The sequence below is a fragment of the Lichenostomus cassidix genome, chromosome Z (assembly GCF_008360975.1).
Source record: "Lichenostomus cassidix isolate B80296 chromosome Z, HeHo_3.0, whole genome shotgun sequence".
NCBI classification, from domain to species: Eukaryota; Metazoa; Chordata; class Aves; order Passeriformes; family Meliphagidae; genus Lichenostomus; species Lichenostomus cassidix.
This window is the reverse complement of record NC_139511.1, coordinates 13,156,757-13,183,696: the sequence shown is the minus strand read 5'-3', so window position 1 is coordinate 13,183,696 and position 26,940 is coordinate 13,156,757. Positions and strand designations below refer to the sequence as shown.

Here is a 26,940-nt window from a genome sequence, read left to right as displayed (position 1 = left end):
AAAACTATATACTTCTTATAAAATTTTAGAAGCTACCTTTATTTCCTCTGAAATTCTGAATTTATACGAAAAAGAAGAAGGAAATATTTGTTATTGTTGGACAACTTTGCGACCACTGCTCATTTCTGTTTGTATCCCTTAGCACTCCAAAAGCTGATTATGTCCTGCTTTGCTTTGATATCAGCAAAATGAAGACACCACTAAGGAGAAGAGGAGAAATTAACTTTCAAAAAGCTATATTCAATGTGGCAAATATCATCTCACTGTGGACAAGGAAGAGGGATAGACTCCCTCACAAAACTATTCAAAGCAGGAGTCTAGCTTGACCACTCTGAAGGTGAAGAAGACTTTCTCCGTGCAGGAAGGGAGTATGGGCAGGTTAGGGCCACAAAACTGAAGACAGCTTTTGTGAAGCCCTTATAACTGGATGAGTTCCTGAAAAGGTAAAGCTTCTGAGACATGCTCATCCAGGTCCATCTCTGTCCAATCAATATGCCCAGAAAAGACAGAGCAGGAAGTCCATGCTAACATAGCTTACTGTACAATTTTATAATACTTAATTATACTTATTAACAATCATAGGGAAATTAATTTTGATCTCAACTCATATTTATTAATTACTAACCATGTTGACAACTTTTTGTAGTTGTTTATAACAAAGAAAATGTTGTCATCATTCCCTGTGAACAATTAATCACAAGGAATATGAATAGAAAGGTTGCTCTACAGACTTCCGCAGCACATAGCTGGTGTAACTTGGCTGTCACATATAAAGCTTCAGTTCTCCTGTGCAGAGTTGGATTTACCAGAAGTCTTTTCTGGTGATATTCTTGATCCTATTATTAACTTCATAGGATAACTTCTTTTTTTTTTTTTTTTTTTAGTAAACAACAGGAGTATTTTTACTGTACCACACTATCATGTTTCTATGTAAAATAAATGACATATTCTGATTATAATAGGCTCAAAAAAGCATGATATAAATGAGCTACCTAAATATCAAGTATATCTTCATTTCACATGAAGTGGGAATTTGCTGGAATTAACCTGACATTAAACCTCTTGATCCATATTCTAAATCAAAGTTAAACTGGAGAGGAAGATGTGATCACATCGATGGAGGCCGTGTGATAGAGAAACAGATTAGAAAATTTAATGGAGGTAGAGATTAAGCTTCTAAAGGGTTCTGTGAGAGATATTCAGTGGTCCTGCCTTTGATCAAACCTGCTTTGCAAGAAGAACATCTAGCACAACATTTCAGCATTTCAATCTCAGATACACATACACCCACATAGTAAACCTGTGCATTTTATTACATGGTGAGAGAAAGTCTGGTTTGTTTATTTCACTTGAATTGTTTACAAACAGCTTAGAAAATAATATTAAAAAGTCAATGTATCTGGTAACTCTAAGTTTTCATATCCTATAAAACTCCGAAGTTAAAAGTACATATCTCTGAAACCAAAGTGAAGATATCACCCAGAATTATAGCTCATGCAACAAAATACCTTCATTAGAACCACTGGACTCAACCAAATAAAAGTGTTTTTAGAAAATTCAATAATAAAATTAAGCAGGCAACAATAAGATCTACACAGATAAACCGTAAGAATTATCTTCAATCACTACATGTAGCATTTTGAAAAATACCTGCTGTTGGAATTATTTAGACTATTTAGAGCATTTAGACTATTGCTTATTTATGATCCATTTCAGTTGGAAGCTTTTGATTCATAATTTGGAACAACCTGAGTTATATAAATAAAAAACTCTCCAAATCCCATTTTGAATTTCAAATCCACCCAGAAACACCAGAATTGCAAGAAAGAAGACATTTCCTACCATACACCAGTCTGATCAGAATGAAATCTATACTAAACAACTCTCTCTATATTCTCTCATTTGAATGGGGAGCATTGAGCAAGGAGTAAGACTACATGATCTCTAGAGGTCCTCTCATCCTCATTATGCCATTATTCTGTTCTGTGATTTAGCCATTAATGACCAGTTAATTTCTACCCTGATGCACACCTGCTACTGTATATCTGCTACCCACACTCAGCAGCTGTATTTGGGTCAAAGTCACTCTCTGTTCATAGTTCTTCTTAAGTCAACTCAAACGTGCTAGGCACTGGACCAAAAAACACATGAGAGAAAGAAATTTCACAGACTGACTTGGTTTTAGAACAAACTCCAGCAAATGCAAAGAAAGAGAAGTGGTCCACTGGGAAGAAACAGGAAGTTACAACTTTTATGATTTTATGCAGAAATATGAAAACATGAATAACACATAAAGACCAAAATTTATGACAATCTTATATTACCACTTTCCTATTCCCAAAATAAATTTAGAATCACTAAGTGCTATGATGACCTATACCAACAAAAAGTCTGAAAGAAAAGCAAAGAAACAAAAAAGCACCTACCCCCAAACCTCTAAAATAAACAAATACCAGGTTTTTAATTTGGGTTTAGAGAGAAAAAGCCCTGAGGATAGTCAACTGTGAATACAGAGACATGTTTTGCTTTTCTTTTTCAAATGATAAAGTAGATTCTGCAGCACTTTTTCTTAACAGACTTCCTGACTTGTTAAAATGTCAGAATTAGTTTTAGAAATTCTGTATTATCTGAGAGTGTAGCAACTGCTATTAGTCTGGTGGGTTGTAACAAACAGACAGAGGGCCATCATGCTGTGGAACTGACCAAACAGCTCAACTGAGGCTAAAAGCAAATTACAAGAAAAATACTTGAGTCTCCAGATTTCCACCTGATGTGCAGGGAAGCCTTGCCATGGTAGGAAGGGAACAGAAACCTTACAGTCCAAGATGAGTTTCTAATGTTTCTAATTTATCAATGATGATTGACTTGCCTGAACAGTATTGTCTCTCATAGGATGTTACTACACAAAACTTTGCAAACCTTAGTTAGAAAGCATTGACCATACCAAATATCATATTCAACAATGTGACTTAGGAAATAACTTATTTTGTGAAATGTACCAAAATTAGTCCATCTCACTCTATTTTAAGAAAATCCACTTAATTAGCCAATAAATGGCAGCTCATAATTTACCATATTATTTAAAGCATATTGCTTGGTAGTTATTGAAGAACATATTCTTAACCTCATGAATTTGTTTCTTTCATTTGAACAAATGTACCATGCATATTTGAAAGTCTTGACTAGTGGGCATGATTGAATATTAGGAAGCAGAATGACAAGACTGAATTTAGATAACATCCCAACTCTACTTACTTCAGACTAAAAATGCTGAAAATTAAAGTACAAGGACTCTATCCATTTATTTTACTCCACAGAACTTCAATACCATTTAAAAACTGTGTTTCTCTTCCCTTCATTAAATGCAGTAAATTCATTAGATATTTTGAAAGAATAAGATTGGATCTTGGTTGAAAGCTATCTACCATAGCTACAAACCTTTCAACGCTTTACCTGTGGCAGCTCAAAATTAGGACAGTACAAATGAAGCCTTACAAAGCATTTATTTTTTTATATTTTTGTGTCCTCTCCGTGTTTGAATATGGTAGTGTGATATATCAGATTTTCTAAGCAACAGACCTACCTAGGATTATTTAGCATTTTAGGAGATTATCACTACAAATTCTTGTGGCTGTTTCAACACTAAATTATGCAGGATTATTAAATAAACCAAGTGAAGTTACAACATTTATATTTTCATCACTGATTGCAAATGACAACCTCCAAAGCTGGAGTCATCTGCTCAGTCTGTATCCCAATCAACAACCCACAATAACTCTGAATATTTTGAAAGGGTAATATGATACAATGTTCAGTGGTAAATTCAGGCAGAAAAGTAATCTGCTGGAATAAAGGGGATTCTTTATAATAAAAATTCCTCAGGTCAGATTTTTCTTCAAATTACTATTTATAATATCTAGTATATTGTAAGCATCACAAATAGTGTAACGCTTTATAAAATAAAAAAGCTGCAAGTGAGCAACCCATTTACAAGTATGAACTAGCTAAGTGGGCAGTAAACTACTGATAAATCATACTCATTTATTTGGTTTTACTTTAAAAAAAATATTTCCAGTTTTTTAAGCTATATTAACTAATTAGGCAGCAACTTTGAAAAGGAAAGAACCGTTGTGTTATATAGAGCTAAATGCTAGCAGAATCCTGTAGAATATTGTAGCATTTTGAAGATAACATGTCAGTAATTTAAGAATTTAGAAAAACAAAGTGCTCGTTTTTCCTTTGATAAAAAGACTTGTCTCCTGGAATATTTATCTCCTGGAACATTTATCAAACTCACTAATAACACCTGTGCATCTCAGCATTTCAGGAAATAAAGCTTTTGAACATGCTTTTTCCTGGGGTGAACCTTAATAAAGACACTCGTGCAAGCTGGAGGAAAGGGCAATATATGTCTTCGAGAAGAAAGGTCATACTGGAAAACTGATATGCTGTGTTTCCTCCTCCAAAAATGAATGGTCTAAATATAAAGATAAAAAAATTAAACCTGGAAGATCTAAAGACTTAGCAAATGCTGTGAAAGCTATCATTGTGTGAAAGCTGCCAGCTCTGTGTGTGTGGATGCGCGCCACACGCTGCAGCAGGATTTTAGAACAAGAAGCTGTGACAGCTGTCTTCAGAGACATCTCATCACAATATTCTGCAATGCATAGTTGCTGGATGTCCAAACTAGACTGAGCTTAGTAAAAGTTCATTATAAATCTGAAGGAAAATCTTCCAGGCAACAAAAGAATGAGTTTTGTGGGACATTCCCAGTGACTTCTGATTCCAGCCAGAGCCAACCAATTTGAGACATAGGCTCAGTCTGCAGCTATTACTGGATTTTTAAGTAGTGACTTCTTATTTGTACTTGTAATAAGAAGACCAGTTTTCCATTCATGCTTCTTAAGAGAAAATCAGTATAGCCTTACATTTACTTCGTCTGTCAGGAATGATCTATTAGTGCAATTATGAGCAAGTTCACCTCTGATTTTTTTCCCTTTTGCAGTCCTGAACATACAGGTAAAGAACAAAGACAGAATACAGTCTAAATGCTAAAAGTGTCAAAGGTAGCTTCATTTAAAACTAATTTAAAAATGCAACCAAGAATACGTTAGAGAGAAACATTTCACAAAGTTAGAGTAAGATAAGTGTGACCTTTTGATCATTAACGTAAAGGATTTTATAACACAGAAGGTGGCTGAAGAGCTAATGCTTTAGACTTACTAATCACATGGTGAATGCCTTTTCATCCAACTTCCTTCTTTGCTTCTATTCCATTACTTTTCCAGTGAAACCACATTTACAAAAGGCTTTCAGGAATTGGTCTGATGTTAACAAAATGTATTTTTAACAATAGATAGCAGTTATGATCAAATATTTCCTGAAAGCTTCTGTTCTTCTAAGGTGGGAAGCTGAGATGCTCAAACTAATTATCCTGACATGATTAGTTGCCATCACATCTGATCTCAGCTAGAAGTTGGTAATGAGCTGCAGGATATTAATGCCAAATATCAGTCTGCATAAAGTAAAAGACAAGGTACATGTTTATAAAAAATATAAAGAGTTATATATGGATATTGTTTTAACCTGTCCCATTTCAAGGATAGGACGCTGTATATCATTATAAGTTAATGACTTGGCAAACATTCAAATGAGGGTTTAGGAACATGTTAAGCACCTATCTACCCAACACTCTGCTCAAAGGTAAGTGGCTGGAAGGATCTGTGACAACTGAAGAGCACAACTAAACATGAGGACAGATTTTGTTATAGAGCTCTGTTTTTTATATCCCATGGAGACCTGTTGGAAATATTAATGTAGCTGTCTCCAATTGTCTCTAAGTACACTGCTGTATTTTGATCACATATTATACTCAAGCACAATTTGCAGCATTTTAAAAATACTTCAGAAGTAAAAAATGGCAGTAAGTATGAGCCAATTTTAAATATGAATTGAAATAGAACAGACAGGTCTGTAGTTATACTTTTCAGTTATGCATTTCTCTATCTGCCTCTCATTTATGTTGTCCTGAGTCATGCACACCTATGAAAGAGGTGGGGGGAAGACAAAAAACTTTTGTAAATAGATTTAGAGAACTGATGCATCTTCATGGGATATATTTACATTGTATGTCTATTTGATACCTTTCTTCCCAACTTTGTTCTCACTGTGGAAACATATTAAAAAGAAATAAAAAGTCACCTATCACAAAGCAAGCCTCCAGTTACTGCAGTTTGAGATTTTTTTGTTCTTTTTTTGTTTTTGTCTCAAAACCAGAAAATAGTTCCTTAGTTTCAAGGCTGAGTTTTCCTGATTTTGAACTTGGATGCTGTAAAGCTCAAGAAGCCTAAAAGATTGCACAGAGGTGCTACTTAACCTTGTACAACACAGTGAAAACATTTGTATGTCCCCTATTTCCCACCTGCTTCTGCACAATAATGGAAGGCCTGTGCTTGGACTGTCTGGATATGCAGCTCTCTACTACACCACAGACCAGAGCAGTATCTGTCCAAAACTACTGCAGGACACAATAAAATGTAAGTCTTTGGATACTGCAAGGACCAGGGATAAATACTGGGGGTAGAGGGTGAAAGAGCTAACAATTTTCATCAGAATATTTAACCTTTGAGTGAGGTAGACGTTTTGTATCCCTGGGTAAATGAGATAGTACATGTTGTGTTCATTTGACTCAATTCTGTTTGTTTACTCACAGACAGACAATCTTTAGACTTTGAATTCCTGTGCTTTCCAAGCTACTTCTTGCCAGCTGATCTACAATTATTGACTAAGAGAATATTCCTATTCCATTTCAGATGTGAAGTAAAACAAGCTACTTAATTATCTCATGTACATTTTCTCCCCTCTCTGGTCTCTGAAACCCACATAAAATCCTATTATTCCCAGGAAACGTTTCAGCCGTGGAAGTTAATTTCTAATGATGCACATGCCTTGTGCTTAGTTAATTTCTATTCATTCATCTATCTTTGCCCAAAAAAAGCTTCCCGGTTCCCTCATTTTCTTGCAATGGAGATATGGAAATACAGCATATTCTATGATAAACCATCATGGTTTTCTAAGCCTTTTCTCATAACTGAATACAGCCAGGGTTGTTTTTTTGTTTGTTTGGGGGGTTTTTTGTTGGTTTTGTTGTTGTTGTGGTTTTTTTGTTTTGTTCTTTTTTTTTTTTTTTTGCATATGAACATATAACAGATATGCTCCTGGTTTCTCCCTCTGGCTGTTATACAACCCAAACTTTTAAAAAATTATTTCACTGATTATTCACTGTCATTCCCAGCATTTTCACGGTCATTTTCCAGAATCCAATCACATCTACATAATTCATTCTTTCAAATGATATTTTAAAGTGATTGTCATGACCTACCTGGAATAAAATAAAAATTAAAAAGTCTGTTGTATTTGTTTAATTTAAAGACCCCTTTAAAAGTTTCTTGCATGTGGAAGCAAGCAAAGTGACACTGGTGGAGAAAGAGCAGAACCTAAATATTCAATCATTAGTATGATTTTAATTAGCTGTAAAGAAAACCTATTGAAGTGCTATTGTTTATCAAACCCTATAGATTTTTTTCCTCCAAAAGATAAGCTAAATTAATAATATTTTGGAAACTTCAGATTAACACAGCACAGCTGTCGTTAGGGCCTGAATTTATGGGTAACAGCAACTGCTGTGGTCCTTCTTTCCATCAAGGCAGAGTTAGGAAAGCCTTCAACAGGGAAACAAGCAACAGGAGATTTGCTAATTAGGAGAAGTAATAGATAACTACTTTTTTATTAAAGCAGAATGACACACATGAGAGGATGGAACAAAGGCAGATGAAGAAAGGAGGCAGAAAATTGGAGAAAGTTGAAAAATGACAATGAAGCATGAAACAGAGAGAGGCAGCAGTATAACCTGCTTCACAGTAAGATACCAAGAACAGCAGTGAATAGGCCACCTGGCAATGTTTCTATCCCTTCCTCTCTGTGTGTGGTCCCCAACTGCTTGTGATGCTGGGAAAAAACAGAGTATAATAAAAAAGAGCTGGAAGGCATTAGCTGATAGAAATCGCATATTCCTATACTTTAAAGTGATAAACAGTATATTTGACTGTTTGCAATGCAGACAGGAGGTGTGAGGTAATGCAGCAGCATTCTAACATATGTTACAGCATTGCTCATATATCTGAGTTTTGGCAAACCCTATGAGATAATCTATAAAAAACCTAACAGACTGTGCATTAACACTACATGGGGTTCAACATGAGAAAAGTGAACAAGGGTGGCAGAAGTAAATACGAGTAGCAGAAGTAAATATGTGAGCATTTTCATGGTGATAGATTATCAGTGAAAGACCAAAATCCTATGTTGGCTGATGAAAACAAGTAACATAAAGTTTAAATTGAGTATTTCAGATTTATTTCTTACACTCATTCCTACACTGGCCATGACTACTAGAGCACTCCTTGTGCCCTCTCTTTGTGGGATAGAGGTTTTTCAGCTGCTTCTACATCTCCACACCCCCTAGACTGAATCCGTAAAGATAAACACTTAGAGCATCTCCAGAGCCTTTTACTTTTGTCTGAGCTTTAGCTCTAAGTATCTATGGACAGCATCATGCTCATATCAAATCTCTTGGAGTCACAGCAGCTTGGCACCTGATGGAACTCCACAGGCAGACTCCCTCTGCTGGAGAAGAGGGAAACCTTCTGCAACACGGAGTTCCGTGAGTAGCCTACCCTTCCCAGTTCCTCACATGAGATCTGGATGATCAGGTAACGAGCCGCAGTTGTTTTATGGTAGCAGTCCATCCTCACCGTTTAATTGTGTATAATATATATTCTGATGATCAGGTACCCCACTTCTCGAGGTAAGGATTTCTTGACCCTCAGATTCTGAATGACCTCATGTGCCTTTTTGAATGCCTGAGGATACCTGACATCCATCCATCTATCTATCTATCTAGCTATCTATCATCTATCTATCTATCTATCTACCTTTAAAATGTCTGCATATATGTATCATCTATACAGCTTACAAACTCATTGAAATCTTGGTATAACTTACAAACTTTTCTACTGAAAGTCTCTGATTAGCTCCACCTTTGACAGATTCTTCTTGGATACTGCAGACCCAAAAATAGAAACTCAAGGTAACAGAGATTATCCCACAAAGCCTCATTGATCATAAAGCGTATTGCTTTGCTATGAAAGCATTCAATTTAAATTAGTCCACTCTGAAATTGTCTTTTATTTAAATCCAGTTCCCCAATAGTTGTACTTATGATTAGATTGAAACTGCTTCTGAAAGAAGCTGCATGAGCTGTGCTCTGACTTGGTAGGAATTACTGAAAGCAGCTGATAAATAATTAAATAATTCCGTTTGAAACCTAGCAAGAGAGTCACTGGGAGAAAAGGGTTAGGTCCTAATTCACGCAATGGTAATAAAGCCAATAGGTGAGACTCCAGGAGTCACTATGTGTTGTATTATACAGGAATATGTTTTCAGTAGGACTAGCGAACATGATATCCTCTGGAACAGTATGACTGTTATAAAGCAACTAAAATGGATTTACTGTGACCATATAAGTGTTATGTAGGGAACTGGTGAAAGCAGCTTACCCACATGAACATTCATACAGACACACCTTTCCCTTCTGACATACCCAACAAGTGTCTCAGCTAGCTGTGCGTTCCAATACTCCTCCAACAGAAAGGGAAATCTTTTCCACTTTCCACTCTTAGTAACATTTGTAGAATCTTTCCTTCTATAAATGAGAAATGTTAGACTATTATCCCAATGATAGGAGCACTGACATCCAGGGTGGAAGACTACATATTTCTTTTTACGGAAATATTTCACATCAAAAAGTAACAGGATGAAACACATTAGCACAGAGACAAATTTCTAAAACGCACACCAATTCTGGATCACTGTTCTGTGTACAGTTCTTTTCTGTTTCCTCTGTGTCCTTTCAAAGTGTATGAGTAAGCATTGATGGTATCTCATCAGCATTATTTGCTGCCGTCAGGTTACAGCAAAGAAATCAAGAGCAAGGAAATCTCAGGCCTAGTTTTTCCCAAAGACAATTAAGCAAATTCTCTCACTCTGGGAAACTGGGCTCAAACTTTAAAGTAATGCATAAAAATACTTGTTGTTTCCTATCCCATAGAAGTTTTGTATTTCATATGGACTGGAGTTTAGTGAACCTCTGTACCAGATTCTTCAGAAACAGTCCTTTAACTGTTATTTCCCAGCAGCTGACTAAAAGGCTCAGGCTTACCATAAGGGAAGACTGAATTAAAATGAAAACTTCTTTCCACTTCCAGGAGAGAGGCAGGCACTCAGTCACTCACTGGAACAAGCTGCCCCTGTGGTGGATGGTAGAGAATCACTCTACACACCCCATTTTGCAACATGCTTTCCAAGCTCCTCCTATCCAGGTATATAAGCCAATTTCTTTTGAGCTTTGATTACATATGGGGAAAATAAGAATCTCCTCATTTTGGAAGAGTTAAGATTAAAGACAGTACGGAAGAAGAAACATTTCACTGTTTCTGTACAGATTTCACTCTTATAGCATAGCAGAAGCTGCAGGATCTAGGATCATTCATGTCCTTCATCACCTATTGGAGATTTTGTCACATCTTTAAAATTTATCTTCTGGCAGAACTGTTGAAATCTGAGTAATTCCAAACAATAAAGCAACAATTCTACCCAGGCTGCAGTTTCTAATTTTTAAGATTTTTTAAGAATAAGATGGGATGCACTATTGCTTCTTGGAAAACATAACTGACATGTATGTTTGTATTTCTGCTCAGATTGAATGACACACAATTTTCAAATACTTAGAGTAAGTATAATTCTTCATCATGCATTTCTGTCAAAGTCACTGGTAAGATCAACTTGGCTTCACGGTTTGGTAGTCGTACTGATTGGTGATGATGCTAAGTGCATCACAGTAGTGCCTAAGATGTTTGGGGACTGGATAAATTAGAAAACATTAATTTTTTGTTTGAAAAAAATATGATGACACAGTTTGCCCTATGCCTTTTTTTTCTAGTTGACCACTAGACATTAATTTTGCATTGTTGGCTGTAAGTATGGAAGGTGCCATTTGTACACAATCATTGCTGTAAGCAGATTGTGAATGTTCAAATATTCCATAAAACTGGCTACGGCATTTATACAAAGCAGCTCAGCAGTGCACTTCTCTTAAATAGAGAATTTAGCATACATTCATGTCATTTGTAATACTCAGCTTGTACTGTGGAAATTGGCCCTGAAATTTAATGCTGACAAGATGCATCAAGCTGAGTATACATGAACAAGCCATGTATAAAGTGCTTATTCATGCATTCTGCCTTGGAATTCCCAAGTAAATCATGGTAGCCATAACAATGGCTCCTATTAAGATTGTAATCTTGGTGTTTATAGTTCTGAAAAAAAGAATCTTATTGACTAGTATGACAGTATTGAGACACTGTGAAGTATTTTCTCATTTTATTTTAAATTTTTGTATACTCAGAAATTCACCTAAGTTTACTCCAAAACCAAAAATCTCAGCCCAGTAATTTTTTCCTTCGTGCATTTAGGGTATTGTTGCATGAACTTATGCTTGAAAGCAATAAAATATGTTTTACAAATATCTAGCCTTTTATGTCTTTCCAAAGAGTGTCGCCAAACACATGGTGAAACATTCACTCTTCAATGCTTTACAAATGCTCCACTTATGCTGGCAGCTCTGGACACACCAAGAATGAAATGAAGGCTGAATGTTGTGAATCACAATTTTCCATCACTAACAGAGAAATGAACTACTGTGAGCAACCACTAAGCTGGCAGAACCTTGGAACAGCAAGTTCCTGAGTGATGTGCTGAAAAGGCTTGACTGCCATCTACAGATATGTGTGACTAGTGCACTGGTAGCAATTTAAAAAGAACACCAAAACTACAAACCTAATAAACACCCAGTGCAGATATTAGATGAAAACTAATTATTTATGTATGTATGAAATGGGAGCCACCACAAAAAGCTTCCCAGTTTTATTTTTACTTTTATCGGGTTAAAAATACAAATACACACAGAAAAAACAGTTTCCTTCATTCTCTAGTCTGCCTTGAGAGCTGATAATTACAAATACAGTGTCTAGTACTGCCTAAAGATTAGTAGATAGAAATAGAAAATACTAACATCTTCCTTGTATTTAAAGTATGAATTATTAAGGGCTGATTTTCAGATTGCAGTTAAAACTGTCTTCAATAGCTCTTCTCATACAGAGTCATTAGTTAGGAAACCCACAAAATTTTTAATTACACTGTAAATTTCTAATCACAAGTATTGTGACCACATGCTTGTATGTGGGTACAGCTGTACATATATCATCTAAATGGAGTTTTCTGTTAAATTCTGTCTGCCTAATCAGGCTGGTTCACAGTAGGTCAACATATCACAGCACTAGTAACTGTATAAAGATTTTCTTTCAGTTGTTCAGCATAGCTAGCACAGTAGTTCAGTTCTTCCTTGCCAAACACTCCCTTTTCACTCTGCCTTAAAGCCACTTTCTCTTCTTTGACAGCTGCTGCCAAGTTGTCTTGTCTTCCTCTGCAAACTAGTTCACTAACTAAGCAGTTACCCTGCTAAAATCCTCTTTCAAGAATTTTGTTCAAAACTTTCAAAATCACTGCATGGCAAAAGGAAAAGAGATCAGGTGAACCACAGATTTCAAGGACTGAGGATGAATAGCAAAATTACTTAGAACCATACAAATTGTATTTCTGCAATTAAACAAAATTATTACATTTACACACCACATGGAACTGTTCTCAAGGATTATTCTTCACCAATCAGAATTACATACAAAAGTTAAAATGCAGTGCATTTGAACAAAAAAAACAGCCCACAGACAGAACAGTCTGTGGGTGCAAACACAAGGTAACTTTCAAAATCCTTCAGAAGTTAGAACTGAGAACAGCATTCCACACATGGGAGTATCTTCTCAGATTGTTGTATCATCCTTCCATTTTCACTCAGTATACTGACAGTGTATAATTTCAACTGAATTCCCAACACAGGATAAGAATATTGGATTAATTTTAGGTATCATACATGGAAACTTCACATTTTCCAAAAAATGCTTACACTGCAGAAGACCTGTTTAGACATGGCCATGAAAGTGAAGAAAATGAAAGTAAACAGGTACTTATTCTACATTTTGGGACTTCATTCTTTTTTCTTACCTGAGTACCCAAACAAGCAACCATCATATGAGTGAGAAGTTTAGCTGCAAACATGGCAGACCTGGTGCAGAAAAGGTGGGAGATGATAGCCAAAATGAAACCTACACAGAAATGACAATGAAAAAGAAAAAAAGAAGAAAAATTGAAGCTTAGGCTAATAAACTGTGCTATATATCCTGCAGACATTTCTCAAAGGTGTAGATCATCTAAAAAAACCAACCAAATAAACCTTACAAAGAGAGTATGTTCCCTTTGATTCACACTGAGATCACTCATGAGTTTATTAATCGACTACTAACATGTATTTAACTTTCCCATATATTTGGGAACTAAAGTAATTTCATAATGTAAACAAGGAATTTTTGAAAAATTTTTTTTGGTGCCTTTTTCTGCATGACATGGATGATTGTCATTACAGTTACATATAATGCAAAGGTAACTTAAGTGTTCATATTACTGCATCAAAAAATATTTTACAAAGAATTAGATAAAAACCCCCTGCTGTTGGGTAGCACTACTTCACTAGATTGCTATAACTTTCTAAATACCAATCTCTCATTTCATCTGTTGAGCACAGAAATCTGTTATAACAGTAGAAATGACAGAAAGAATGACACCACTTTTAGCTTCACTAATTAATTATCAACAGGAACAGAGCAAAAATGAGAAAGACCCCTTTCCTACCAGTAAATAGTTCCTGCAAAAAGGACCCTAGGACAGTTAAGCCACCAAGAAAAACACTCCTAAATCTCAGTCTTAACTGGAGTTAATTGTGCACTTTCACACCCCAGTCAGGAAAGTAATTTAGTTAATTAAGGCAGATATTTTATCCTCTCTTGAGACTATTTGTTCAGTTACCAGTATTTGTCTAACAGATGAATGAAATAAATAATTGCTAAAAGTATTTCTAAATCTTTCAAAAATTACTTAGTGATATTTAAACAACTATCTACATGTTCTCTCTTTTTAAAATTTTTTTTAAATATTATTCACAGCTAGGTAGAAATGTCAAGAGAAAGTAATAATATCCTTATCACACTTAAAAACAGAGCAATTTGTTACTTAAAATATTCTTTTAAGTCTAGTAATCTGTATCATGACATAACGAAATATATTCAACCAGCCAAAGAAGCTGAAGGGCATTGGAAAGCATTTGCCTCAAGTTCAAAGTAAACCTTTAACCAAGCTAAACTATTTTTATTTTTAAAACACATTCTTATGATATATGACTACAGTAAATTACTAGTTTTGAAAAATGTTCTGTATCTTTATAGATTCCAATTCAGCAAAATATTTTTCTTAGCTTTTGCATAATCTTTTTATTCTATAGCATTTTGCTATATTTATAGTTTCTATAGCATTTTGCATTCTATGGCATTTTGTTTCATCAACTTACCTTCTTTACCCTGTAATCCAGTAATCGTATTTTAAAATCTATTTATTTTTATGTGCTAAAATCTTATTTTATTATTGTTAAATATAACCATTAATTTGTGTGAAGCAGGTGAAAAATGGAGGGAATTTTCTCTTTCTTCATCTTCTTTCTCTGGCAGAGATTTTAAAAAAATTAAGGAGCCTAGATTTTAATGGTTAGGGCACTTTCCTGGGAAGGGATAAATAAGTGATTTAGCTGCTTGCACAAATTTTGTTATTCGTATAATGATGATCTAGTGTAGAAGTCATAAACCTCAGAAGGAGCACACCCACAGCCTCATTTAAGGAGGTGAAAGTTAGCTAAGAATCCCCTTTAGCATGTTTCCTTAGTAAGCCCTTTACTCCAAGTGCCTATCAATGCAAGAAACCATTTCCAACCTAAATAATTCTATGGTTCCAATAAAAAATTTACTTTAATTTGCGATTGCTGCAACATAATGGCAAACCAGCTGCAATCTGAAAGGCTCCTTCAAAAGCCACGTTGGGTTTAAGACTTAGATCCTCTGCTTCCTGCCTGGCATTTTGGGACTTTTGCTGTAGAGGCTGCTAATGAAGAGTCATGATCCCTAAAGGCTAAACTCTTGGGCTTCTCCCAAGATGCTGGGTAGCAGTTAGGCAGCTCAGTGTAAGGGGATCTATCTGCCCTGAGTTATCACTTCTGAGTGTAAATTCTAGCTGAAATAGTCAGAGAAACTTGACAAAGAGGATGACTGTACTCCTGCTAAAAACACTGATGAATTTAGGATTTTTAAGTTTCTTTCCCCAAATGAATGACGTATATCTCTTTTCAATAAAGCATCTCCAGGAAACAGCCAATAAGGCAAGCAAGGGGTGTGCCAGGACCATTTGCAGAAGACTTAAATGGCTCTAGGAAGCCTGGTGACCAGGACCAGGCAAACAGGGGCATGGAACAGCAATTTGCACAGCAGTGTGCACAGGAGGGGTGCAGCTGCTCTCCTGGCTCCTGGTGGTGGGTTGTGTCTTAGATGGGTGTGTTTTGGTTGGGTTTTTGGGGTTTTTTCCCCCCACTTGACTATGTCCAGCAATGGTTCACAAACAGCCAAAAGGCATTGCTGCTGCTGCCAGCAAGGGTGTGCTAAACCAGACCAAACCCCCCAAGAATGACACAGCTGTCCAGGCCACTGGCTGCAGGGAGTGTCTCAGCCTGGTGGCAATACCACAGGGCAGTGCAAAAGACATCTGTGTGCAGTGTGAACAGGTGAATGACCAGCTTTGGGATGGCAGAGCTTAAGGAAGAAGTGGAAAGGCTAAGGAGTATTAGGTAGAGAGAAATAGACTTGTGGAGCTATAGCCTTGCAACCCTGAGAGAAGCTAAGCAGGAGTCAGAGGAACACCATCCCTCTCAAACATCAGGCAGAAGGAGGAGCCCTCATAGATAGGGGGGAATGGAAATGGATACCTACTCAGGGAGGTAATAAAGTTCCCTCCTGAGCCCCATCACCTTCCCAGGTGCCCTTACAGAGTAGGCATGAGTCCCTGAGTCCAGAGGGTGGGGCAGATGACACTAAAGGAAAAAATCAGTCTGGAGAGTCTCCCAGTTGCACTTTGTCTGTCAGACAGATCACAATCTCGGGTATTAAGAACAAAAGAAGGGTAGCTGCAGTAGGTGACTTGGTTCTGACAGGGATTGAGGGCCCTCTATGGTGACCAGACCCATCCCACAGGGAAGTCTGCTGCCTCCCTGGAGCCCAGGTAAGGGATATCATCAGGAGACACCCTGAACTAATTTAGCCCTCTGATTATTACCCACTGCTGGTTGCCCAGGTTGGCCATGATGAGGTTGACAAGAAGGGGACCAGGGTCATTAAAAAGGACTTCAGGGCTCTGGATTGGTTCATTGATGGGACAGGAGTGCAGATGATGTTCTGCTCAATTCCTTCAGGAGGAGAGATGAAGGATAAAAGGAACAGGAAAACCCACGTTATCAACGAATGGCTTAAGGGCTGGTGCCATCAGTGGAATTGTGGGTTTTTTACCATGGAGCAATTTTTACAGCATCAGGCCTGCTTGAGTCAGATGGGCTCCATCTGTCTAACAAAGGCAGAAGAATTCTAGATGAGTTGGCAGGGCTGATTGAGAGGGCTTTAAATTAAGTTTGAAGGGGGAAGGGGATGAAACCAGTGTCCCCAGAGATGAGCCCAAGGGTGGTAAGCCAGAGTAGGGGTGAAGTCAGCAGCCCAACTGAAGTGCACATACACTGATGCAAGCAGCATGGGCAACCAACAAGAGGAGCTGGAAGCCATGGTACAGCAGGAAAGCCATGGTGTAGTCACCATCATGGAAACATGGTAGGATGGCTTGCATGACTGGAGTGCTGCAATGGATGGCTACAAGCTCTTCAGAAGAGACAGGCGAGTGAGGAAAGGTGGAGGGCTGGCTCAGGATATTAGGGAGGCTCTTGACACCATGGCACTTGAGGTTAGTGATGATAAGGCTGAGTGCCTGTGGGTAAGAATTGGGGAAAGGCCAACAAGGCCAGCATCCTGGTTGGAGACTGCTATGGACCACCCAACCAGGATGAAGAGATGGATGAATTATTCTATAAGCAGCTGGAGGGATGTTTCAAGATTGCCAGCCTTTGCTCTTGTGGGAGACTTTAACCTGGCAGGTATCTGCTGGGAGCTCAACACAGTGGAAGAGAGGCAGTCTAGGAGGTTCTTGGAGTGTATGAAGGAGACCTTCTTGTCACAGTTGGTGAGCAAGCCTGCCAGGGGTGAGGCTGTGCTAGACCTGCTGTTTGCAAACAGAGAGGGGCTGGTGGGAGATGCAGTGGTCGGAGGCTATCTGGAGTACAGTGACCATGAAATAATAGACTTCTCAATATTTGGTGAAACAAGGATATTGAAACTTCAATAAAACTACTACACTGGCATTTCAGAGGGCAGAATTCAGGATGCTGTTTTGTAGAGTACCTTGGGAAACAGTCCTCAAAAATGAAGGTGTCCTGGAAAGAGTGACATACTTCAAGAAAGAAATCTTGAAGGCACAGGAGCAGACTGTCCCTAGGTACCAAAAGATGAGCCAGCGGGGATTGGAATGGGCTGTCCAGGGAGGTTGAGGAGCCACCATCCCTGGAGGTGTTTAAGAAAAGATTAGATGTTGCACTCACTGCCATGGTCTAATTGGCAAGGTAATGTTAGGTCATAGGACTGGATGATCTCGGAATTCTTCTCCAACCTTGTTGATTCTGTGATATTTCTTCTTGACACTTTTTTCCAGGGGCAAAATTTGTCAGCAAATACCCGACGTGATGGCGTCTTTAATAAGATGAAGCTAGTTAACATTCCTTCAGTATTCCAGTAAATAAAAAGATTGTCATCAGCTATCAAAAATACTAATAAGCAACTAGTTTTACTGGTCATCAGTTTTTATTAATGAGAAAACTGTCTTAAATCAACTGACCTGAAATGCAGATGAATCCAGAAGAGAAAAAAGCCTCATTGTATGAAGACAAGTTATCTAATTGGGCATAAACTGCATAAATGGACATATGAGAACAGGAGCATTCCACATAATCCGATGTGTCATCAACCACTTTGCAGAACCCACTATCAGACAGCCAGCTGCAAAACAACAGTGACAGAGAGATGGAAATGGATGTGTAATTCACACATTATACCTTGTGTAATTCACATGGTAAGCAGGCTTGAAAATTTTTGTTGTATTCCTGAGATACCAAGTTCTCTAAACTATTGCACAGCTGTTTTCTATAATCTTTCATGTGCAGTGCTCAGAGCAGCACATTTACATGAGATTAAAATATCGTTTATAGATTTTTTACATTTTTAAAAAATCTTTGTAAAGATGTTAACTTTTTTTTTCCCACCAGAGAATTTTTGTGGCCATGTTTTTAAAATTTCTGCTAGGTTTCTGATTTTTCTGTCTGTCTGATTTTCTGTCTGTTTGATTTTTCAAACAGTTTACTACTTAACTCTGCTCAATATGTTATCATGGTATGGACAACATTTTATACTTATATTTGTTGGTTTGAAACTGAAATTCGTGTTTTGTATTGGATTTCTTTTTTAGTATTGCCTAAGAGATTTTGAAAAAGGATAAAGGATACAACAGATGATATCCTCAGCCATTTCTATTGGAAACTGTGTATAGATAAAAGGAAAGCACACAGACAAATTCTGGAGCATCTCTTCCTGAAGAGAAATAGTTTATATCAACAACATACTGATATCATCCAGTTGGTCTAATGAAATTGAATCTAAACCAACAAGACTTCAACAGGATATAGAACATAATTTTCTCATTTCGAACATTCATTGATGCAATTCTGGGATTTATGGCCCATCACTGTAGCCTAATGCGTCATTACATAATCTAAATGGTATTTTGATGAAAAAAAAAAGGCAGAAGTCTGAGAAATATCTGAGCTAGAATAGCTACTCATTTTATTATAAGGGAAGTTTTATGTACTGGTAAAATCGCCAGAAAAATTAAGGAAAAAAGATAGGAAATGGATCAGTTTTATACTTGCAAATGATTTAATTTGAGTTATCACATCTTACACAAATGCATGGATTCTTGGTAGAAATTGGACAACTAAACACAACAATAAAACAACCTTTCAGCAGCTTGATTCCAGAGGAGACATAAAGACTTTTGTGGAACAATCCGACTTCCTTTGGCATAAATGCGATAAATTACTTCATTGCTTTCTTTCAAAGGGTGTGAACTCCCACCATTCAAGCTCATTGAAAAAACCTGAAACATGTGCAGTGTAGAGGTAAATTTAATATTAATATTCAACACAGTGCTCATTTTAACCAGAGACAGCCATAAACATGTTCCCATTATTTTAAATACATTTATGATGTTTTGAGCAATATCTAGATTAAAGTAAATTCTTGAAAAAACAAATTGTATTATCTTCAAACCTTGTTCCTCAGGGCGAGTTCTTTATCTCCAGTAAGGAACCACTGTTGACTGCTGTATTCTGTGAACTGTATGGATTCACAGTTCTCTTCTTGAGGAGGTGACAACACTACAGAGACTTCTAGTAAATGTTCAGGTACTTGAATAGAATCCCCATCTTTTCCATTAAATCTATGTCCATTAATTTGCTGAGGAAACCAGTTGTGAGCCATTATCGCAATATATGGGCAGCTGTCAAGGATATTTTTGCCTCTGTGGAAATGCAAAAGCAATAGGGCTGGTAAGTGGAACTGTTTCACTATTTATCACATCATGACTCTGAAAGGCATTTGTGGTTTGTTGGAACTTTTTTAATTCATCATTTTTAGACTTAAGATGTTTAATTGGCAGACTGTTTAAGTTTCTGTGGAAAAAAAAAAGAGGGGTGAATTGTTAAGTATTTCAGTTTCTCCATTTTCCCTCTGGGATTTGCTCCTTATGACCTGCAAGTAAAACCCATCCATGGTAAACTAGGTTATCAAAACACTCATCTGTATAACTTGATGTAGAACTGAATCTAAAAAAAAGAAGAGGCATTAAAATGGATGATCTTGCTTTTTTTTTTTTTTTTTTTTTGCAACAGATGATGCAAAAAACTCGGAATAAAGTATTTCAGTTTTTAAATTCTAAACACTGAACACATATTCAACCACCAGTTGTTTAATAGATCCTCAGTGGGATACACAGTGTTTAAAACCATTTGTCTCATAAAGGAGAATAATCTCTTATTTCAATCACCTATTTTCCCTGCCCTTTAGCTTGACAAGGATATTATGCCCTTGGAGACAAAATTAACAGTTTGAAACTTTGAAACTAGAGTAGCTATAAAAATTTTAAAACAATGTTCAAGTGAGCAAAACCAAGTACATATAAATTAAAAAATGCCAGTAGAAATTTTGGCTTATTAACTTTCATCAAAGGCTTAGAACACAGCTCTGCATCATCCAATTACATACCATTTTCTTAGCAAGAATAATGAATACTTTTCCAGGGAATATTTGAGCTAAAGGTGAGTTAATACACGCCAGATCTCCTGACTCATGGTCCCACAGCCACCCCATACCAATGTACCAGTTACATGTGACACGTAATCTGACAAAGCCCTATATATTGGCACTACAACATAGGTTTTATGAGATCATGACAGAGTAACACCTTCACATATGGGTCACATACTAGATGGGAGACAAGTCCATTTTCTGTAAATGTAGTTTAAATTTTCTGTATTGGTAAGTTGTCATGTATTTCCAAAACCTATTATGTATTCAAACTGACTAACCTTTCTCCTGGTGATCCACACTTTATCCCAGTCAACAGAGAAAAAGCAAACTTCTCAGTCACCTCAGCGAGAAGGCTATATCCTTGTGTGTCCTCACGTTTCGGGCTAGCCAGAGCACAGAGTACCTCGTAGAAAAGACTTCTACTTTTACCAGTGAGTAACAGTTTCTCACCTACACCTGCCACCTAGCAAGAGGAGAAGAAATGAAACAACCTTTTATGCAAAGAATCTGCTCGTAACATTTCCTCATGTTCAATGGTTTAGTGATATCTTCATTGTGTTTCCAATGTTCATTCTGAAAGTCCAGAATATTTTTCCCAACTCCTGATCACTGTTCCCAAGGCATAAGACACAGTCTGTCAAAACTACATAAAGATATGCTCACTAGGGGATTTGATTATTAAAGAAAGGATGTGGAACTTTTCATTCTTTCATAAACCAAAGATTGCTGAATTCTGAGAAAGTTTTACATTTTCTCTGTATTCGGGGTGGCAAAAATCAATATGGAATGGTTATTGTTATAATGTTTTGTATCTAGGTATTTAGATATTGTCCAGCTTCTGTGCATTATTCCACAAGTCCAGAAGAGACAGAACATGATAAAACTAGTCCATAATTTTCATATAACTTAGTGCAATGCTTAAGCTCTCAGCTACTCTGACAACCCAATTCCCAAAGCCACTGCAGGAAAAAAGGCTGGTGCTTGGTTAAGACTACAGCAGGCTCCATCTGGCTCTGCCAGGATTTGCTTGTGTATTCCCTACAGTCTGCTGTAAAGACGTGAGCAGAGGTTGTGCCAGGCCTAAGAGCAACAAAGACATGGCCTAAGAGTCAAAAAACCATAGTAAGTTTTATGAAACTATGGCACCAAAGGGAAAATTTTGCACTGTAGAAAATCTAGAGCTACAGGTATGTATGCAAAATTAATACCAGTTGCTCATTTCAACCTATTTGATTTCTGAGTTCTTGCCACCATCCTAACAAATTCCTTCCTTGATTGCGGGAATTCACAATTTCTATTTTTACTTTTGCAGTCTGTGCTTCCGTGTTACTGCTGTGGATGTGATCTGCCTTGTTATATATATATATATATATACATACATAGATACATACATACATATATATGCCTTGTTATGTCATTATACTCTAATTAATGCCATTGGTCACTTAAGACAGAACAGGAAGCGTTTACCTTATCTATTATATGCACCACAGCAGTAAGCTGCTCTTCTGTAGTTTCTGTAGCCACTTTGATGTTTAGATTATGAAGAATTCTGAGTAAAATGGTGTCATCAAGAGGCTGATGCAGTTGATCAATCAGTCCCCAGACTGGCAAGGAGTCCAAATCTGAGACAATGGTGATATTAGAAATACTGTACAAATCATCTACCCTGGCACCACCTGTGGGATTGGAAAGTACAACCTGGAAACGTTTAGGAAATGGGTTTAAAGATGCTGTATTTGGAGTCAGAGTCACATCCAGGAATGCATTTCTCTGTCCATGTTCAAAAGTCAATAAACCTTCAGTTCTGGCAAAATCGTGTCCTGCCACAGCTGGAGATATGAAAGTCCGTCCAATAGGTTCAGGTTTTTGTAGCTCCTTAAAACAAACAGAAAGAGTATTAGGTAACATTATGATAGACATAATTGTTCAAACCAACCTGCTGTAGAACACACTTTAAATGGGTAAAAAGGAAATATGTAAAACAGAAGGCCTCTTTCAAAAAGTAGCTATGAGTGACGAAACAATTACATTAAATTCATTATCTCCCTGACTTAGTAATCCATAAAACCTAGGGGAAGAATTGCATATGTTGTCAATAGTAAACAGGGCCCCACTCTTTCTTTTTCAGAACAAAACCCACAAAATTTTTCTATGTGAAAAATACTACAGAAGTATTAGCACATGTGTAAATTGCAGAAGGGTTGATGTAAGAGTATGACTGCAGCACAAAGTCCCTCACTTTAAGGTAGAGAAAAGCATTACAAATACATAGAAAACTAAACAAAAGCAAAGGTTTTTGAAATCTGTGTCCAAACTAATATCAATTCATTACATGTTCATTTCCAAAATAATCCTTAAAAGATGAATAATCCATTTAGTAGAAAGGCAAAGCAAACATTATAGAATACACATGCAAGGCAGATAGACAAATTTATCTAGAAATGCCACATAGCCTCATTTCCTTGTGAAGCAACACTATTTTTACCTTCCATGAGGTTTGCAGTTACTGCTTCATTCTTCAAAGTCTTGCCCTTTGTGTCAGCTGCCATAACCTTGACATTATATCTGGTAATACAATAAACTTTCCTTGAGTGGAAACTAACTTTCTGAGCTATTATTCAACTGTAGGATATTTCAAAAATATCTATTCATTTAGTAAGTGCAGCTTGTATACTGACTCCTAAGTAAAGGTCTCCTACTGAATAAAATAAGGAGTTTGATTTGTGAAATGCTAGAGCCAATGCTAGAGCCCTTTTGAAAATATTTAGCTTTTATTAGTAGAGTTTATTTACGGAATAAATTAGAAATTTTCTGAGTTCACTGGAGAATCTGGTAAATCAATGAAGTGTGTAACTGTTCTAAATTGCTCTAGACATGATCACATCACCTGAGAAAATTCCTGGGAGAAGTTTCCTTTTGTTTATCCCTTCCCACTGAGAACTGGGAAACAGAAATAGCTAGTAATGAAAGCACTAGGGACAAGAACAATGTCTAAGAAAACTTTGTAGGGATGAAATAAACATAAGTTTCCAGTTACTGCCTTCCTGTCTGCTGTGGCCTCTTATTTAATAAGCTACTATTAATACCAACACTTTAGTACTTGGCCATGCACCCTCAAAACCTAAAAATGCCCTGAGATGGTTGGTTATTAAAATTACAAATGGATAAGGGATTGCCCACTATATTTTACCTTAAATATACAATGGACAGCAGGAATTTCTGGTTTTTATTTAACAGCTAAATTATGGTCTATATAATATAGAACTCTTAGATGGAATAAATGTGAAAATTTGTTTGCACACAATCTGACTGAAACACTGGCCAACTGCTGTATAATAAATGCATGGCAACACCATGTAAACCTGTGTCATTAAAACAGATATGTATTCAAAATAACAGTAGAATGCAGAACATTTTATTATAAAGGGTAAGTATATAATAACCCACCCCCAAAATAATTATTTTAGGCATAAAATCACACATTTAAAGTAGATCAGGCCAAGTACGATTCCAATGTGATGGCAAACTTGGATGAATCTCTCTTGTGCCCTGCTGTTGGATTCACAGACACTAAGGAAGTGGCAGGAATGATGTTTTTGCAGCTCTGCTAAAGGACAAACTTTATCAGTTGCAATAATAATGAGTGAGGTATGCATTTAAGAGAGGAAAGTGTCAACAGTTAGGAGAGTCTCATGCTCTCATGTACACATCTCAAAAATGAATGGGGATGATAAAAATTACTTTAGCACATGATATGTTCAATCAAAAGAACAATTTTTCTTGTTTAGTACTCCAAGAACATTGAATAAATTTGATTAAATTTGTCTCTCCTTCCCTAAGTGCATTTTGGTATTAATAAATTTGACACAACAAGTGTCCTGGTGTCTTGTCATTGTATACATAGCTGTCAGGATAAAAACATAATTTCAGATGAAAAAGCCTCAAAAATTGGAGGCCCTCAAGAGCCTTCTAACAGATAAAGAAATATCTTAGATGCCTTGCTGATCATATTCTTTGAGACCACTGGAAGACTCTGCTAAAAAACCCATTCTTGGCAATGCAATGAGAAAAAGGTCTTTTACTAATGGAAAACCAAAGCTAATGTTTGACTGTTTACTGAAAAAATGCCAAGTACAGACATTTACTTTAAAGAATGACTGAAATGACTAATTATTTAATTATAAAATGAATCATAAAATCTATGATTTTATGAATGGCTTGTGTTGAAAAGGATTTTAAAGACCAGGTGGTTCCAAAGCCCCTGCAGTGAGCAGGGACACCTTTCCCCAGATCAGTGACTCAGAGCTCCATCAAACCTGGCCTTGAACACCTCCAGGGATGGGGTATCCACAACCTTCTCTTGCCAGTGGCTCATGACCCTCACAGCAAAGAATTCCTTTATAATATCTAACCTAAACCTTCTCTCTCTCAGTTTTAAGGCATTCCCTCTTGTCTTGTCACTACATGCCCTTGCAAAAAATTACTTTCCAGTACAGGAAGGTTGCAATTGGGTCAGCCCAAAGCTGCCTCTTCTCCCTGTTGAACAATCCTAATTCTCTCAGCATTTCCTCATAGCAGAGGTGCTCCATTCCTCTGATCAACTGAGTGGTCTCCTCTGGACTCCCTCCAGCAGCTCCATGTCCTTCCTGTTCTTGGACCCCAGAGCTAAGGCAGCTCTGCAGGTTGGGTCTCACCAGAGCAGGGCAGAGGGGCAGAATCACCTCCCTGCCCTGCTGCCCACAGGGCTTTGGATGCAGCCCAGGACACACTTGGCTTTCTGGGCTGGCAGTGCCCATGGCTGGCTCGTGTCCCCACAGCACCCCCAAGCCCTTCTGGGCAGGGCTGCTCTCCATCTGTTCATACCCAGCCTGTACTGGGAGTTGCTCTGACCCGGGGGTAGCACTTTGCAGTTGGTCTTGTTAACCCTCACAAGATTCCCAGGAGCCACTCCTCAAGCCTGTCCAGGTGCCTCTGGATGGCATCCCACCCTTCAGGAGTGTCAACTGCACCCCTCAGCTTGGTGTCGTCTGCTAATTTGAGTAATGTGCATTTGATCCCTTTGTCTGTGCCATTAATGAAGACATTAAACAACACTGGTCCCAATACTTGAAGGTCACCACTTGTCTCTAACGTCTATCAGGACTCTCAGCCATTGACTATGGCCCTCTGGATGTGGCTATCCAAACACCTTCTTATCTGTCTAAAGTCCTCTCATCAATTCCATCTCTCTGCAATTCAGAGGGAAGGATGTTGTGGGGAAGTGTGTCAAAGGCTTTACAGAAGTCCAGATCAATGACATCTGTAGCCTTTCCCTTGTACTCTGATGTAGTCACCAGATCATAGAAGCCCACTGGGCTGGTCAGGCAGGACTTGCCCTTGGTGAAGCTGTGCTGGCTGTCTCAAATCTTCTCCCTGTCCTCCATGTGCTTTAGCAGAGCTCCTAGAAGGATCTGTTCTATTACCTTCCCAGGCACAGGGGGAAAGCTGACAGGATAGTAGTTCCCAGGGTCCTCCTTTCTAGCCTTCCCATTTTAAAGATACCTATAGTAATTCCCCTTTCCCAGTTACCAGGGACTTCACCTGACTGCCAAGGATTTTCAAATGACAAGGGAGAGTGTCTTGGTGACTACATCAGCCAGTTTCCTCAGGACTCTGGGACACATCTCTTTGGATGCCATAGACTTGTTCATCCCATTCAGGTTCCTCAGGTGGTCACGAATATGATTTTCCCTCCCAGTGGGAGGGTCTATGTTCCTCCATCTACCATGCTGCTGTACATCCACTTAACAGGTGTAGGAAAAAAGGTTGCCACTGAATACTGTGGTAAAAAAGTTGTTGAGCACATCAGGCTTTTGCTTATCTGCTGTTACCAGTTTTCCAGAATTGTTTATCAGAGGGGAAAACCTTCTTTGACCTTTCCTTTCTGGTTAAAACACCTCTAGAAGTCTTTCCTGATATTTTTTTGTGTCCCTTGCCAGGTTCACTTCTAGCTTCACCTTGACCTTCCTTACACATTTGCACTCCATCTCTATTCTCTTCCCAGCTCACCTAGCCTTGCTTCAACTGCCTGTGCACTTGCATCTTTCTCTTTAGTTTGACCAGCAGTTTCTGACTCAGCCATGCCAGTCTCTTGCCTTCATTGCCTGATTTCTTGCTCCTGGGGATTGCTAGCTCCTGTGTTCTGTGGAAGACTTTCTTAAAGATCTGTCAGCTCTGTTCCACTCCCTTGCCCCTGAGGGCAGTCTCCCAGGGGAATCCACTATGTCCCTGAAGACCTAGAAGTCTGCTTTCTTAAATGTTAGAAAAAGATATAAAAATAAAT

General features: G+C 37.6%; 1 protein-coding gene across 3 annotated transcripts in view; it reads right to left on the bottom strand.

The window, feature by feature from the left end:
• Positions 1-26,940, bottom strand: part of ADGRV1 (adhesion G protein-coupled receptor V1) — a 275,778-nt gene that overhangs the window by 117,170 nt on the left and 131,668 nt on the right. For all 3 annotated transcript variants that reach the window (XM_085042779.1, XM_085042782.1, XM_085042781.1), the window contains 6 exons: positions 22,086-22,493; positions 20,894-21,078; positions 19,578-19,827; positions 19,265-19,404; positions 18,091-18,251; positions 13,234-13,334 (listed from right to left, as the gene is read on the bottom strand). In XM_085042779.1, the coding sequence (XP_084898905.1) occupies positions 13,234-13,334; positions 18,091-18,251; positions 19,265-19,404; positions 19,578-19,827; positions 20,894-21,078; positions 22,086-22,493 (1,245 nt within the window). The remainder of the gene's footprint in view (positions 1-13,233; positions 13,335-18,090; positions 18,252-19,264; positions 19,405-19,577; positions 19,828-20,893; positions 21,079-22,085; positions 22,494-26,940) is intronic.